Below are 16,286 nucleotides of genomic sequence, written 5' to 3' on the forward strand. Positions count from 1 at the left end.
TGCACGCGTGCGTTTTGGGTGTGGGTGTGTGTACATGTGTGTGTGTGTGGGTGTGTGTACATGAGTGCGTGTGTCCCTCTCTGTGCACAACGCCCTTTATAATAAAGGTGGCTTGGTAATTGTCTTTAGGGTTTGCTCACATCCCGCCTGAAGAATTTATGCCGGGGGAAGATAAGAGATACTGTATTCCTGTTTAATAGAGCCTGTTTAGTAGAGCCTTGTTTAAACGGCAGTGTGTGTGTGTGTGTGTGTGTGTATTTGTGTGTGTGTGTGTGTGTGTGTATTTGTGTGTGTGTGTATGCGTGTATGTGTATGCGTGTGTGTGTGTGTATGCGTGTGTGTGTGTGTTAGGGTTGGGCCGATATGATTAAATGTAATATTGGGATATTTGACATAGTAAAAGACAATAATTTCTTAAAACTTTACAAATCAATACTCTCCAGTTTTATTAGTTAGGCTCTATCAATGTGTTGAAAATGAAGTCTAAATGAATTAACTAAACATTATCTTGTCACCACACAAAAATGATTCAATGAGAATGTGACTATAATATTTTAAATAAGCAAAAAAAAAATGGCGGTCTGGTATGATTTAGTCATTAACGGCACAAAACGATTATATCGGATATCACATATTTGCTGTAGCATATCGTAGAAGAGGTATCCCCAAGTATCGCCCAACCCTAGTGTGTCTGTGTGTGTGTGAGCGTGTGAGTGTGTGAGTGATAGGGCTGTGCTTAACAGATAGCGCTTAAACATTGACTCCTGGCCCTACAGTAATGATTAGACCGGTGAGTGGTGGGGCGGCCATACTTCTCAAGACCAGACAGCGAGATGATGGGGAGACGGTAAGAGAGTGTGTGGGCCAATTCTCTTTCCAGGGAAGGGGGATACATTCCTTTACAGCAGAACAGCTCACAAACACACGCACTGTAGCGGTGTTGTTTGGCTTGTGTGTTCCTGGGTATTATTCTTTCCTGGTCTTATTTTCCTGGGCCAGCTCATCGCTGTAGGCAGGCAGAGGGTGATCAATCCTACACAGAGCTGCTGCCTGACTATCGGCTCTCTCTCCTTTCCTCTCAGACCCCAACCAACACCTTTCTTTTCCTTACTTCTTTTTTTTTCGGGTGGGTGGGTGTTGGGTTGAAGTTGTGAGGGAAGGAAGGCAGCGGTAGTGTGTACAGACGACAGAGAGGAAAGGAGTTGAGGAAGAGAGGAACAGAGGAGCTGGCTGCATAGCAGGTGAGAGGAGTCCCCTCGCTCTCCGTTATTCCCTGTGACTCACCTCCTTTTATCTCTGTTTCAGTCTATTTTCTCCCTCTCTTCCCTTTGACAGTCCTGTCGATTTCTCTCTCTCTCTCTCCAGTCTATGTACGCTCTCAGTCCCCCTCTTTCCTTCCTTTTTCTCTGTTCTCTGTACCCTTCTTTCTCCACCCCCTCCTCCTCTCCCTCTGCGGGGTACGCGGGGACGCGATGCTCGGAGCAGCGCAGGTGAGAGATGTGTGTGTCAGGCTGTGGAGTGTGTGACTCTTCCACATGCCTGTGTGCGCGCGAGGGATCGTCTGCGTGTGTGTTTCCGGTTTGCTCTGTGTCAAGTCAGGCTGCTATGATAGCAGAGAGGGGTGGCTCGTTTTAGTGTGTTTCGGCTGTTCCTGTTAGCCGTTGCTGCTGCTGCATTGCAGGAGGAACAGGCAGCCTCTGACCTCATGTTTCTTGGCTGAGCTCACATACACTAATACACAAATGGAGAGGAATTAACATGCAGTCGGTTTACCCTTACTGGTAACCGGCCAACTAATTTGCCTGCATTTGTGTGTGCGTATGAGAGTGTGCCCCTATGTTTGTGTGTATATGTGTGTGTGCATGTAGGTGTAAGTGTGTGTGCGGAAACATGGCTCTGTAGCTGTCACAGTAATACAATCAATAGTGTGTGAATTTAGAGAGTGTTGACTCCCTCCTTATTCAAATGGAGGTGCCTGCTCTGCTCCACACTACATCAGTGCTGCTGACTGTTACCATGCAGACTTTTACTACCTGGGGTCTGCTGGCTTTTGTGTGTGTGTGTGTGTGTGTGTGTGTGTGTGTGTGTGTGTGTGTGTGTGTGTGTGTGTGTGTGTGTGTGTGTGTGTGTGTGTGTGTGTGTGTGTGTGTGTGTGTGTGTGTGTGTGTGTGTGCGCGTGTTTGTGGCATGTAATCTGCGTGTGTGCACGTCTGTGTGCTTGAAAATGTGTTTGTGCATATGTGGATGCTTGTGTTTGCTTCTGTTTGTAAATGTCATGCGTGCATTCATGTGTGTTGTTTTTTATGTGCAGAAGGGAGTGCAGGGGATCTGATATAATTTGACAGTGCTGTAATTGATCCAGTCTAATGTGACATGTGCCCAGCCCTTCCTCCTCTCCCTCCATCCCTCGCCATCCCTCTCTCCATTCTTTATCTTTCTCTCAGGACCTGTAAGTAAGTCACTGTTAGTATATAACTGTTGCCTATGAAGCATGTGCCAAATACAATTAGATTCTGTCTCTTTTCTCCACACACAACCCAACTTTGTCATCTCTCCTGACAGCAGTCCCTTCCCCTATTTCCTTCTCTCTCTTCCTCCCCCGTTCCCTCCATCCCTTCCCCCTCATCTCTTTGCCTAGGAAGCCAGCTCTAACATGCCGACGATTTCAACATATACTGTAGGGCTAGCCCCGTGGCGCGCTAATTAGAGGTAGCTTTTCCCTCAGAAACCCCCATTTCCCTCTGATGGGGAGATACGCAAAGGGTTAGCCATTATGCTAAGTCTGCTAGGCTGGGATAGGGTAGCCATGGGGCTGGGTGAATAAATAATTGATGTTTGTGTTGTTCTTTATCTCTAATGAAAGTGGGCGGCTGGTCTCGCACAACACACACAGTATAATGTATTACTCCATTCCAGACAGAGAGATGGAGATTTTGTCTGGTCTCTCTGTGGAGTCGATGTGTTCTGTGTTGTGTCATCTGGAGGGAGAACTCCAACTCTGGCAGCTTATTAGAAGAAACTAATTGGGCTGTCCACATGCCCAACCCTCTATTTCCTGCTTAAGTTGCAGACGATTCTTAACAACAAGCAACGAGAACGTTCCAATGAGAAATGTTGAGTAAAGACCCCCTGACTCCTGGATGTGTGTGTGTGTGTACTGTGTGTATGTACGTTTGTGTGTGTATGTTTTGTGCGTGTGTGTGTGTGTGTGTGTGCGTGTGTGTGTGTGTGTGTGTGTTTTGGGGGGGTGACCAGCTATGTCCACTTTCTCAGGGTTAAGTCGAGGTAAACACAGATAGTGGACATGTGAGGGAGTTGATCAAAGACGTTCTAGAGCTGTGCACCTGGTACCAACTGATGAGAAACTCCCAGATGTTGTGTTGTTGTCTCGCTCAGCCATTCGTTCGGCTGCCGTTTGCAATTTCTTGCAGCTTGTTCAGTGGGTTTGTTTAGTGATATGACGGCACAGCTGTCCTCTCCCTCTTTCTCTCTCACCCACCTCTAGACTCGTCTCTCCCTTCTAATTTCCCCGTCTCTTCTCTTCCTCTCTGGCGTGTGTTATTGTATTAATACAATTCAATCTGCAGTGTAGCAAAGGGACTCATAACGACCCATGACGTTCAATTAAGGCTTCGCCCCCCTGTGGTTTGCGGGATCAGCTGGCATTTATTAAAAGGCTGTCAGTAGGAGGTTATTTACTGTAACTGCTATGGTGATGTAACATTCATCGTTTCCGGCCAGGCGTTACTATAGCGGATGTCAGTCTTCATATCATCAGCCCCAGTCATGCTTCACTGGTCTTAAAACATGGTGTTTGTAGATTGTAGATCACTTATCTCGTTGAGCATCATGGAAATAGTGTGTGTTTTCTTGTCATTGTTGTGAAGAGGCTCACGTGTGCGGTTTTGACTTTGGACCCACGGAAACAGACCTCAACCTGTCCGGTACTCGTGGTCTTGTTAGTCTTATTTACTGTTGTGAGGTGATGGGTCCCCCACTCTGGCCCAGTTTCCTCTGCCTGCCTATGAGCATATTGAAGTGATGTTCTACGTGTCACCCAGCAGTGATGCGCATTTGCATCACGCCTTTGAACATCACGTCACAGTGAGCTGCTCTCACTTAGCTCAAAGGCCCTCGTCAGAGAGGGGCACCTTTAAAGTGACGTTACTGTCACCATTAAAGGCTCTTAGATTCCTCAAAAGGAGGTTGGTGGAAATTCAGCTGGAGAGAGAGACTCACTAAGTATCTTCGTCCAGGTCTGGCCAGCCTCTGTTTCTCATCTTCCCTGCACCCCCCCTCCCTTCTCTCTATTTAATTTCTGTGTTTTTAGTAAGGATCTGTGTGTAATTGCCTGTAGGGTCCGTAGCCTCACACTTTACTCAGTGATTATCAACGGCATTCTTCCGCTCGCAAATGAGCCATTTAGGCCTCCAGGTCAGCGAGCAGAATGCGGATTGCCCCGCCGTCACATTAAGGATTTGGAGTGTCAGGGACAGGGATGCCCCTGCTCCCATGGCGACATCCCGTGGACTAGCTACAGTAGCTGTCTGTATGGTAGGGGAGTACACTGTCAGTCGGATCCCGTGTTTCAGATGACAGATGTCGTAGAATGTGTCACAGCTCACACCCCGCAAGTCTCTGTCTCACAGCTGAACTGGAGGCAAGTAGGGCCGATGTGGATAGATGGCTGTGGATAAAACCATGACTGTACAAGATAGAGACACCGGTGGATAGAAACACATCTGCTCTCGATCCCACATTGCTTTATTGTCAGTGTTTGGGGATTATTTATGGGGTGCTCCAGCTGGTTGTTATGGATACATGATCAGGTTCCTGTGTGGATTGGCTGTCATTTTAATTGATGGCCTTGCCATCCAGCGCGGTGCCTGTGTGCTGTAGTGTATTCCTGTGATACACTCTGATGGCAAACAGCCTACCTCTAATCTAAGCACACAGTCTTTGCCCAGCACCATCGTCCCAGTGTGTACTTCGTACAGACACAGGACATTTATTGCCGGACAAAAAGATGCTTCCTCTGTTCTCTCCACAGTCATCAAAGCAGAATGTGCAAAGGGAAGATTGCCTCTTGCCATTTGTTCATAGACTTAGGCTTCAAAAGTGTTGTGAATAATTAAGGGATTTGTGATGGTAGGAAAGGGACTAAGAGATGACAATGAAAGTGCTTTGGAACCTACAGTTTTCCATGATAACACATTTAAAATGACAAAGCAATCATAAGGATTGATACAGGTAGTGTCCATGTTTTTCTTTATCTAACCGTAGTTTATATTGCACTGAAATTGATTCCCGCCTGCCGGGTTCAAGACCACACTCAAACTCTCATTAAATCAATGCTCCAGGCTAGTAACTGTATCCTCCTAAGGAGCAGATATTTTGTAACCGGAACAAATTAGCATGGCAACTGCGTGAATGTGTGCTTATTTGCTAAATTGCTTTGGCATTTATGTTTTGCTGTCGAGTTAACGTAGCTATTGAAAATGGGTTCAATATGGAAAGCCCACTTAAGGCTGTGGGAACGTTCTAGCCTGGGCTGTGTGTTATTTGTATGATTGAATATTACATTTAAAATCTTTGCATAAAGCCTCTAAAAGTTTTGAAATCTCAGTTGTTTTCCCCATCCCTGTTTCCTCACCCAAAGCCCTCGTAAAAAAACAGGGGCTCTGGTTTCTTGGCAGCTCCAACTGGAACAAACAGCACAAAATGGCACCCAGATGGAACATTTTCCTACTTAGCTGGATGAAACTGTAGCCCCTGTGAGTGTTGTGGTGTTTTTATATGGCCACCGAGGATCTCTCCCTCTCCGTTAACACAGGGGAGAGGTTGTCATTACCAATAAATAGTTATCACGGGTCACTGGTAGAACACAATGAGAAACAGTCGTTTCACAGGCTACGCTACGTTCTTATCTCTTTCCAACACAAATATGTTTAAGACAAGGGGTTGTATTAAAACCAGTTGGCCGATATTGAGTGTTATCTCAGTGGCTCACAGACTTCTATTCTCGTTTCCAGGTTGTCAACTCTGACTAGAGAGAAGTAAGTCCATGACCCTGAACTACTACAGCGATGGACAAGAAAAGTGGTAAGTTAAAGCCACATAAAAATACCAGATTACTATAGAATTCCGTAGTTTTTATTTATCAAGGTAAGTTGACTGAGAACACATTCTCAACCTGGAGAAGAGTTACAGGGGAGAGGATGAATGAGCCAATTGTAAACTGGGGATGATTGGGTGACCGTGATGGTATGAAGGCCAGCTTGGGAATTTAGCCAGGACACCGGGGTTAACCCCCCTTCTCTACGATAAGTGCCATGGGCTCTTCAGTGACCACAGAGAGTCAGAACACCTGTTTAATATCCAAAAGACAGCGCCTTACAAAGGGCAATGTCCCCAATCACCACCCTGGGGCATTAAGATATTTTTGGGGGACAAGAGGAAAAAGTGCTCCTACTGACCCTCCAACACCACTTCCAGCAGCATCTGTTCTCCCCTCCAGGGACCAACTAGAACCAACCCTGCTTAGCTTCAGTGGCAAGCCAGCAGTGGGATGCAGCGGGGTATGCTACTGTAGTGAACTGTAGTATCCCTCGATCGTGTAGTGCGTACTACACGATCGAGGGACACAGCGCAGGACACGTTTGAGACGCAAGCAAGAGCATAGAAAATGCCGACAGCGTGGCTTCTAACGAAAACATACCTCCACGCCCGCAGCTTGACAAAACTGGCTCCAGAAGTGAACTATGGGAAAACTTTGATTACAGATCAGACGAGGGCTAGCCTACCAAAAAAATGAAGCAAGAGTTTGCTGAGGAGTATTTCTGTCTGTATTAAAGCCCTTTTGTGGGGTAAAAAAATAATTCTAATTGCCAGGTCCTCGCTCCCCAGTGGGTTGGCCTAGGCCCTCCAAGGCCCACCCATGGCTACACCCCTGACATTCATGTGAAATCCATAGATTAGACTTCTTTTCGGTATATGATTACACAAACCAAACGTCATGTGAAATGCACTTAACTTGACAGCAATACTTCACATTTGTATGGGCTTGCTAGCAGTAGCCACTAGCACCAGCCAGCAGCCCTGGGCATCCTGGGAAGTGAATGCACTCTTGGAATCATTGAATGCTGTGTAAATTCTATTGTATTTTTATGGTAGACTGCAATATAGAAGTTTCAGAAATGAGCTTCAAAGTATGTAGTTTTGGAACTAAACTATTAATTTAATACATTAAATGAGTTAGCTGTCATGAATTAGAGGTCTAATGTCATTTGACCCAATATTATGGCCATAGATTAGCAAATGAACCCTGATATGTATCAAATTACATTTTTGAAACAGTTTAAATGTATTTGTACAATTATTTGTACATACTTCCACTATGGTTTTACATATGGAAAATTGGAGGTATTCTGATTTAGTATGGTGTTCATTTTTTGTTGCAAGAAATTGATTATAGAATAGAATACATTGTATTTGTTCTACCAGTTAACATTGTTCAATGTTAAAAAAAAAAATAAGCCCAGTGGTTATTCTGTGACTTTAGCTAATACATTTTTAGTTTGTTTTTTCCCATGGTATCGTTTCATTATATGAGTATCGTGTCAGTATATGAGTATCGTGTCAGTATATGAGTATCGTGTCAGTATATGAGTATCGTTTCAGTATATGAGTGTCGTTTTGGTATCGAGTGTCGTTGCGGTATAGAGTATTATGATCCTTAACCTGGTATTGGTATCAAAAATCTGGTATCGTGACAACACAACATCTTTATCGTCCAGAGGCAGTGTATACAGCAGGCAATACACTCGTTTCACCCATGGATCAGTTCATTCCTAAAACATTGTCCATTCAGGCTGACAATTAGCCACCATGCTAGAGTGGCTAATGCCTAGGAATGCTAGTCCCGGGGTTTGTGTATCACGTTCAGCCAGTAAGGTTGCAGCAGTCTGTTGTTTACCTCTGGCTGAACGTGGGGGCGCAACATCAGGAAGTTGCATTAGCCACTAGTATGGTGGTGGGAAAGTAAGATGAAACGACAATGTCGCCATCTGCCAGACTTCGGGATAATTATTTTGTATACGGTGTAGAATCCTACTACTGTAGTATCCCTCGATCACGTAGTGTTTGATCGATTAGACTACTAGTTAGCTTTTGTCGATGCCGTTTTGATTTCAACTTGCTGTCCTTGGGGAGCTCATGCCGTGGATTGCCTCTGAGGTTCCCCCTCAATCGTGTGGTGCTAACTATAGAATGTTGTAGTATACGGTAGAATACTATACTCCACACGAGTGTACCCTTAATTGATTTGGACTATTTAAATGTTGATATAATGCATTTAGACATTTGTGAAGCATAACACTAAAAAAGCGTCAAATGCATTTCCATTGTGGTCCTAGTTCAAACATCAAACCTGTTACACATTTACAGCTAACCCACATGAAAATAGTACAGTATACTATGGTCTAAATACCGTAGCATACCATAGTATTTACTCGTTTTTTTTGTGCATATTTACTGTAGTATACACTAGTGTTTTCATGGACATAACTAGTATAACATATCCCAGTTAATGTTTAATGACACATGAGTAACACATTAACAAGAGTACACCAAAATGACTTGGATGCTACTTCCACTAGCCTTCTGAAATGGTGCTTTCACAGAGATTCAGCGAACCAACTTTGTGAGATGGCCAAAAAGTGACAAGCAAATGCTGTACTTCCGATGGTAGAAAACAAATAACAGCTACACTGCATTCACACGAACAATAGATTTTAGAAATACAAATGGACTTTACTTAAAAACAGTCACCCTTTTGGAGGGTGCTGCCAATAACTGTCTGGACCTCAAACCAGCAAAGCCTCTCCAAACAAACCAATTGAAAACAAGAGTGCATTGCAATGGCTTTACATAATGAACATATTGAATATTGCCACATAAATAAGTGCCCTGGTCAGACTCAACACATACCATACAGAACAATTGACCACATCCCAAACATTTCTTCAAGACAGCATGTCACAAAATGGTTACTTACACACACACACACACACACACACACACACACACACACACACACACACACACACACACACACACACACACACACACACACACACACACACACACACACACACACACACACACACACACACACACACACACACACACACACACACACACACACACACACACACACACACACACACACACACACACACACACACACGGTGCTTTAATACATTTCCTGCATGTCCTCCCCTAATAAAACTTTCACAATATTCTTCAGTTACACGATTGTGACTGGTTGAGGTTAGGTGAGGGTTGTGGTGATGTCCACCTACTGTGGGACTACAGTTAAATAGCTGACGGAGCCAGAGATGTAGTTCCATTTAAGAGTCTTTATAGATTCAGGTAATGGAGATGATACATGGCAGGGAATGATTGACAGTCACTGACATGGGACTTGTATTGAATTGAGACTTGGTAGGCTTTGTATGGAATAAGGTTTATCTAAAAGTAGACCGTGGAGCGAATAATAATGGGCAATAACAGCAATGAATATACATCATGCAATTGTCTGTTAATCAATGGCAATATGCAAATGAAATAAGCATAAAAATGCGTTATGCATAAATATAGCAGCAGTTAGAAAGTGGGTGCAATAGCATGCAGCATGGTAAGATGAAGATATAGCGGGCTAATTCATCAATGTCTACATAGCATGGCAAGCAAACAAAACAACTAACAGAGGTAGGGAGCTTAGCAATAAAGCACCTACTGTAGTTAGCATAACATTTATTACTGTGACTTTTAACACTACAAGTACCAAGAGAACAGATCAGTGGAGTCAAAATGTCTGTTTGACTGAGCCGTTAGCATTTCACAGCCACTAGCGAACAATATCACCTGTACAAAACAATCAATGACGAGGGAGTCCTCTTCTTATCCTCTGCTGTGAGATAAAACGTTTTGTGTTTGACATTTCAATGTTATGGTTTGTGAGAGTTGTTTGCCCTGCTCAACTACTCAGCTCTGTCTTGGTGAAGGAACCAGATTGAAAGGAGGCACCCTCGAACCTGCCCGTACCTTGCCATAGAGCTGGGTAGAAGGCACACCTGTCACGAATACCCTCCCCCACATCCACGTCACCGAGCAGGGAATTCTGAACAAATCTTTTAAAAAACAACTGCCAGTTCCTTTTGGTTTTACCAGTATAAATAAATCATCAGCAATCATTAGACCATCAAATACACATACCCAGATAGTGGCTTGCTCTACTCTGACAATCATAAAAATGCTAGGTATATGAAACGATCCTCTTTGACTAGCCCGAGATGTACTCTTAAGGAGCCTACCGTTACTCCTTATTAAGGACAACTTAGGATGTTGGCAAAACAAATACAAAAAGGATAGTGGAAAATGGTGTTTAATCATAAAGAATGTACGCATATTTCCCCTGCAATTAAAGCTAGTTAAGGAGGAAATTGATGCCTTTGAGCCTGAATGGAGGATGCTTTAATGTAAGAGTTGGTCCACGGGTAACGCGACTGTATCGGTTGCCTAGGTTACTATAATCTTTTGTTTTCTGGTAACGTGTTACCTTCAGACAAGTCGCCATTGTGTTCATGAGAATCTCGTCTTTCCGTGTGGTGGTATGGTATTCATGCATCTGTTACTTTCCCACTTATCGTTATTCAGGATTCATTCAGAATGATCCATAATCATGGTAGCATCCACATTCATGTAGAAGTATTTCGAAACATATTCTATTCTTATTTGCAATAAACCTGACTCCAAAATGAGACAATACATTATTTACCATTCATTTATATTGGGCACAAAATACTTATACTGTCAAACGTCATTGCGTGCTAGGAATATGGGAACAATTAATTCGCTTTTGCTACTTTAATACACATATAACTGAATTTGTCCCAATCCTTTTGGACCCCTAAAATGGGGGGGACTATGTACAAAAAGTACTGTAAATACTAAAAGGATCTATGGGTCCAATATGGGTGAAAATACCCTCAAATGAAAGCTGACAGTCTACACTTTAACCCCAAAGTGCTGGAGTACAGAGCCAAAACAACCAATCTGTGCCACTGTCCCAGTACTTTTGGAGCTCACTGTATTTCACCCATAGTGGGGGAAGTAGGGGTGCTGAGGGTGCTGAGGGTGCTGCAGCATCCCTTGAAAAGTAGTGCACTGGGCATTTACTAGTATTAGCAGACCGATATAGAATTCATTTTTCAGCTCCTCCACTTTGGCAAAAAAGTGAGTTGTATCATTAAGAACAGTATTTTACAGGATTCAGTAGTTGGAATTGTAAGAGATGTTGCCCTGCCCCTTTCTCTGTGATTGACATTCTAATGGAATACAGAAAGAACAAAACCCTGTCCTCAAACATTCACATCAAATCACATGGAAAACAACCACTTGATGTGCAGTATTAATTTAGCATCCTTACAAACCGCTTCATGTACATTTACCTTACTATATTGTAGGCTGCTCGTCTGGGTTTGTACCAAGGTCCCATGTAAGCTCAGTTGGTATCGCATGGTGCTTAAAATGGCAGGGTTGTGGGTTTGATTCCCAAGGGGGACAAGTAAGAAAATGTGTGCCCTCACTACTGTAAGTCACTCTCCATAAGAGAGTCTACTGAAAATGAGTGAATAGACCGTTTCACTTTAATTTCAAGAAACTGGAAAACATATCAAGCAAGTATTTTTATATTCCACAAGTATTATCAGATTAACGGTTTTGTACGGATAATTATCAGACTCAAGTTACAAATGCTGGTAAACACACAAATACATTTAGTTTGCATTCTTTCACAAAAGTAGTTCACTGGGCTTTCACTAGTACTGTATCAGTAGACCAAAAATAGATGTCTTCAGCGAAAGCCCCACCAAAAATCTGCATCCCCCAAAACATCATCGCTGATGAGCTTCGTGTTTTACCCAAGGTCGGACAGTACTGTACAGCATGTTCCTGAATGCATGGGGATGACTGTGAATACTAAAAACTCTCTCATCATGTTGCAGAAAATGGCTACCCTAGATCCGGAGGAGAGAGTGGAGGTGGGGGTCAGAGGAAGCAGCTGCCCTACTCCGTAGAGACCCCCTACGGCTTCCACCTGGACCTTGATTTCCTCAAGTATGTGGACGATATCGAGAAAGGCAACACCATCAAGAGGGTGCACATCCAGCGCAAGGCCAGAGGCCCTCCTAAGTTCAGCACCCTGCCCAGGAACTTCAGCCTGCTAGGGCATGGAGCCAGGCCGGCCCCTAAGGACACCTGGTCCTCCACCCTAGGGCCCAAGCCCCGGGGCAGAATGACTGATGTCCAGCAGATCTTGGATTTTAGACCCAGTGACGGTGGCACATTGGGTATTCTTAGCCAGAACAGCAGGGTGCAAGGGAGTAGCTTTGCCTCTGCCAGGCCCAGGGAGGAGGCAGGTGTTGGGCCTTGGGTGTTAGGCGAACAGCCCCTGGGGAGGCCCAACCTCCTTCGGACGTCCAGCATGCCAGTCACCATCCCGCACAGGAAGGCCTCTGAGTCAGGGGATGAAAGAACAGAGAACATCTCATCTGAGAACGTGATCCGTGCTGTTCCCCAGGACCGGTCGGGGCTGCACCAGCAGATCACCGCAGCCCTGAAGAGGGTCAGAGAGCTGGAGGACATGGTGAGGACCATCCCAGAGCTCAAGTCCCAGATCTGCTCACTGAGGGTGGAGAGAGAGCAGCTAATCCTCAGGCTGCAGGTTCAAACCAAGCCACAGCCTCCAGCCCACCCACAAAGTGCCTCGCCCTCCCCAGCCCCAAGCACTGATCCCGGGCCAGCCTCTCAGCCGCCGGGGGCTAAAGCAGCAGTGGATCCCGGGAGAGCAGAGAGCACTGTGTCAGAGGCAGAAACGCAACAGGAATCCTTAAAGAGTACCGCGCAAGAAGAAGAACCAGATAGGCTTTTAGAAGCACAGGAACCAGAGAGACAAATACAGACAGCAGAGGGACCAGATAGACAAACATTTCTGAATCCATTAGTGTACGCAGAGGAAAGGCAAACAAAGCAACTAGAAAACGTTGCAACACCGAAAGCACCAGAACCTTTAGACAGCAGAGTGTTTGTGCAAGTCACAGAGGGAGTCAGTGGCACTGGTGAGGAGCACCATCTCAGTGTCGAACAGCTCCAGGCTAAGCTAGTAGCGCTAGAGGCTAAGCTAAGTCAGGCTAGCGAAGACCTGGAGAGAACGAACAGTCTCCTGAAACAACAGGTAAAGGAGAACATGATGAAGGAGGAGAGGATACTGCAGCTGAGCGTGGGAGGGACAGGAGGCGCGGAGGAGGTGTCCAGGCAGAGACAGACAAGTAGGAGGACCAGTGTGGACCAGCAGGCCGAGACAGAGAGAGTGGGAAGTGCAAGTCAGGAGACAGAGACAGAGAGGGCGGATATGGTGGAGCAGGGCACGGATACAGAAAGGATAGTCATCTGTTTAACCGGAGAGGGGGCTGGTGGTGTGGAACAGGGGACAGAGACGGAGCGATTTGACACTAAAGACCAGGTGACAGAGACAGAAATGGTCATTGTATGTCCAGTCAGACCACGGGCTAATAGTGTGGATCGGAGAACAGAGACAGAGAGAGTGGACACAGTGGACCAGGTGACAGAGACACTGCCCGGAGACAGCTTAGACCAGGTGACAGAGACAGAGACGCAGACAGTCGTCAGTGTAGATCAGTCAACAGAGACAGCACCTGCACGTCCAGTGAGATCAGTGAGACATAGGGCTAACAGTGTGGACCGGGGAACAGAGACACAGACAGTGGATACTGTGAACCGGATAACAGTGACAGAGACACAGACAGGAGTCCGTGTAGACCAGGTGACAGAGACACAAACACAGACAGCACCTGTACGTCCAGTGAGACCAGCGAGACATAGGGCTAACAGTGTGGACAGGGGGACAGAGACAGAAAGAGTGGGTACAGTTGACCAGGTGACAGAGACAGTGGTAGCACAGAGTGCATATCAGCAGACAGAGACAGAGGGAGACAGAGTTGAGACTAGCAATAACCACCATAGAGAAATAGAGATTGAGAGTGCGGCCATAGTAAGTGCGGCCATAGAAAGTGCGGTCACAGAAATTGTGGAAGCAGAACGTGTAGTCTCACGCAGTGTGGTTAAAGAGGGTGAGATCGCTGAGAGTGCAGTACATTTTGTGGTTATAGAGAGTGTGGGCAAAGAGAATGGGGTCACAGCGAATGTGGTCCCAGAGAATGTGGTCCCAGAGAATGTGGTCACAGAGAATGTGGTCACAGAGAATGTGGTCACGGGAAGTATGGTGAAGAGACAAGTAGTGGTAGTAGAGGAGACTGTCGTTGAACAAATGACATTGACTGAAAGTGTTGTTACACAGAGTATGACCACAGAGAGTACAGTCGTAGAGAGTGCAGCCACAGAGAACTTGGCAACTGAGAGTGAGGTGGTAAAAAACACAGTTACAGAGAGTACGGTCACAGGAAGTGCGGTCATAGAATCTCCAGCCCCAGAGAGCCCAGAAGTAGCACCCACTCCCTCTTCCAGCCAGACCCAGATGGGTCAGAAGGAGTCGGAGCAGGCCCAGCCCCAGTCACAGGACTCTCGTCGGGGGTCCAACCCAGCATTGGCCCAGGCCCCTCGCCAGGGGTCTAACCCAGCCCTGGGCCAGGTGGTGACGCGCCTCACAGGGCTGATCAATGAGCAGTGGGCCCAGCTAGGTAGCAGCCAGGACAAGCCAGACAAGCAGGAGACCACCAGCCCGAGTGCCCAGAAGCCTGCAGAAGGGCAGGGTGCGCCCGCTGCAGGGAAGCCTTTAGCGGGGAAGGCAACGGGGAAGTCAGGTCTGTCTAAGATGAGCTCCATCCAGAGCCAGCTGGTCAGCTCCCTCAGTGCCCTGTCTGCCTTCTACTCCCCTGGACAGAAGGCAGCTGCCAGCAAACAACAAGGTCGGTCAATGTTTTTGTACAGTATCAATGTCGTTAACATAGTAAGTACATATGTGGTCCAGGCTGGAATCAAATCCGCTGTACATGTATGTCCCACTTTCATCTCAGACTGAGCCAAAGTAAGCATTTCGCTGTTAGTCTACGCCGGTTGTTTACGAAGCATGTGACAAATGAAATTTGATGTGATGATATTCTAACGTTCCCCAGTCACATGTGGACACACTTTCAAACCCTCTTCTCCAACATGCTCAGGCGTTGTGTACCATGAGGTCACGCCTCTTCGATAGCTTCATCTCCATGATGCTGAGCTGTCTCCTGTCTTGGCACAAAGAGCCCATGGCCTGTCTCTGTCTACAGTGGGTCAGGTCAGAGGAATCCTCCATTGACTCTGATAGGCCAGGGGCCTCCATGTGTTTGTGATGGCTATTGATTGTGAGGGCTAGTGGTGGAACACATGTAACAGAGCAGGCTAAATGACGTTGTTGGATGACCTCCAAGAACAGATCAAATATGCAGTTTCTTCTCCCTCTCCCTTTCCCCCCCCCGTTCCCTCCTTCTTCCCCCTCTCACCTCTCTTCTTCTCCTTGTTGTGTTTTGGCCCAGAAGCTAGAGCACACATACTGTAGCTCATGTGAATGTCAGTGGGGAGAGCATACACAACAGCGTGACCTTTGATTGTGACCCCCCCCCCCATCCACCCCTCTGCGCTGTGGGTTCAGCTATTGATTGTTCTGGAGAGCGTCATTGACATTTGAGAAAAGGTCTGGCTTAAATTGGCAGTCGAAGACATGTACACTGGATTTAGACTACCAAACAGATTCCGATTCAGATCCAGATCAACTTCATTATCCCACCAGTGGGAAATGAATTTGGTCATGTGCTATACAGTAGCTACACGTTTAAAGTGAAAGTGCAATATGCTGTATACTGGAGGGACCAACAGACTATCTATTACGCAGCCTAATGTCTGTTGGAATGAAAGAGTCCCCATATCTATCTGTTTTGATTTTCTTTTGAAGAAGCCTCTTTCCCATTGTCCTGCTGTTGTAACTGAGTTTTGAGTGTAGGGGATGAGTACTGACCTGTAAAATGCTTTCAAGTCTTAGGAGGATGGGTTTTGTGGCTGATTCTTGATTTATACCAATTATCCTTCCCACCGTCTTGATCAAGCAGTGAAGCTTGACTTGGTCTTGCATTCGCATGTTTCCAAACACACATGTCAGACCAAAGGACAGGACACTCTGCTTATTTAGACCCCATTACCATCTCTTCAAAATA

General features: G+C 45.8%; 1 protein-coding gene across 4 annotated transcripts in view; it reads left to right on the forward strand.

Moving 5' to 3' along the window:
- LOC112260472 (KN motif and ankyrin repeat domains 4) overlaps nucleotides 1–16,286 on the forward strand; it is a 96,125-nt gene that overhangs the window by 64,566 nt on the left and 15,273 nt on the right. For 2 of the 4 annotated variants that reach the window (XM_042321489.1, XM_042321473.1), the window contains exons 2-3: nucleotides 6,033–6,102; nucleotides 12,069–15,008. In XM_042321489.1, the coding sequence (XP_042177423.1) occupies nucleotides 6,087–6,102; nucleotides 12,069–15,008 (2,956 nt within the window). In that variant the 5' untranslated portion in view covers nucleotides 6,033–6,086. Of the gene's footprint in view, nucleotides 1–745; nucleotides 848–1,131; nucleotides 1,242–6,032; nucleotides 6,103–12,068; nucleotides 15,009–16,286 lie in introns of those variants that run through there. The other 2 variants (XM_042321487.1, XM_042321477.1) reach the window with 2 other exon arrangements.

Source organism: Oncorhynchus tshawytscha, linkage group LG01, assembly GCF_018296145.1.
Source record: "Oncorhynchus tshawytscha isolate Ot180627B linkage group LG01, Otsh_v2.0, whole genome shotgun sequence".
Taxonomy (NCBI): domain Eukaryota; kingdom Metazoa; phylum Chordata; class Actinopteri; order Salmoniformes; family Salmonidae; genus Oncorhynchus; species Oncorhynchus tshawytscha.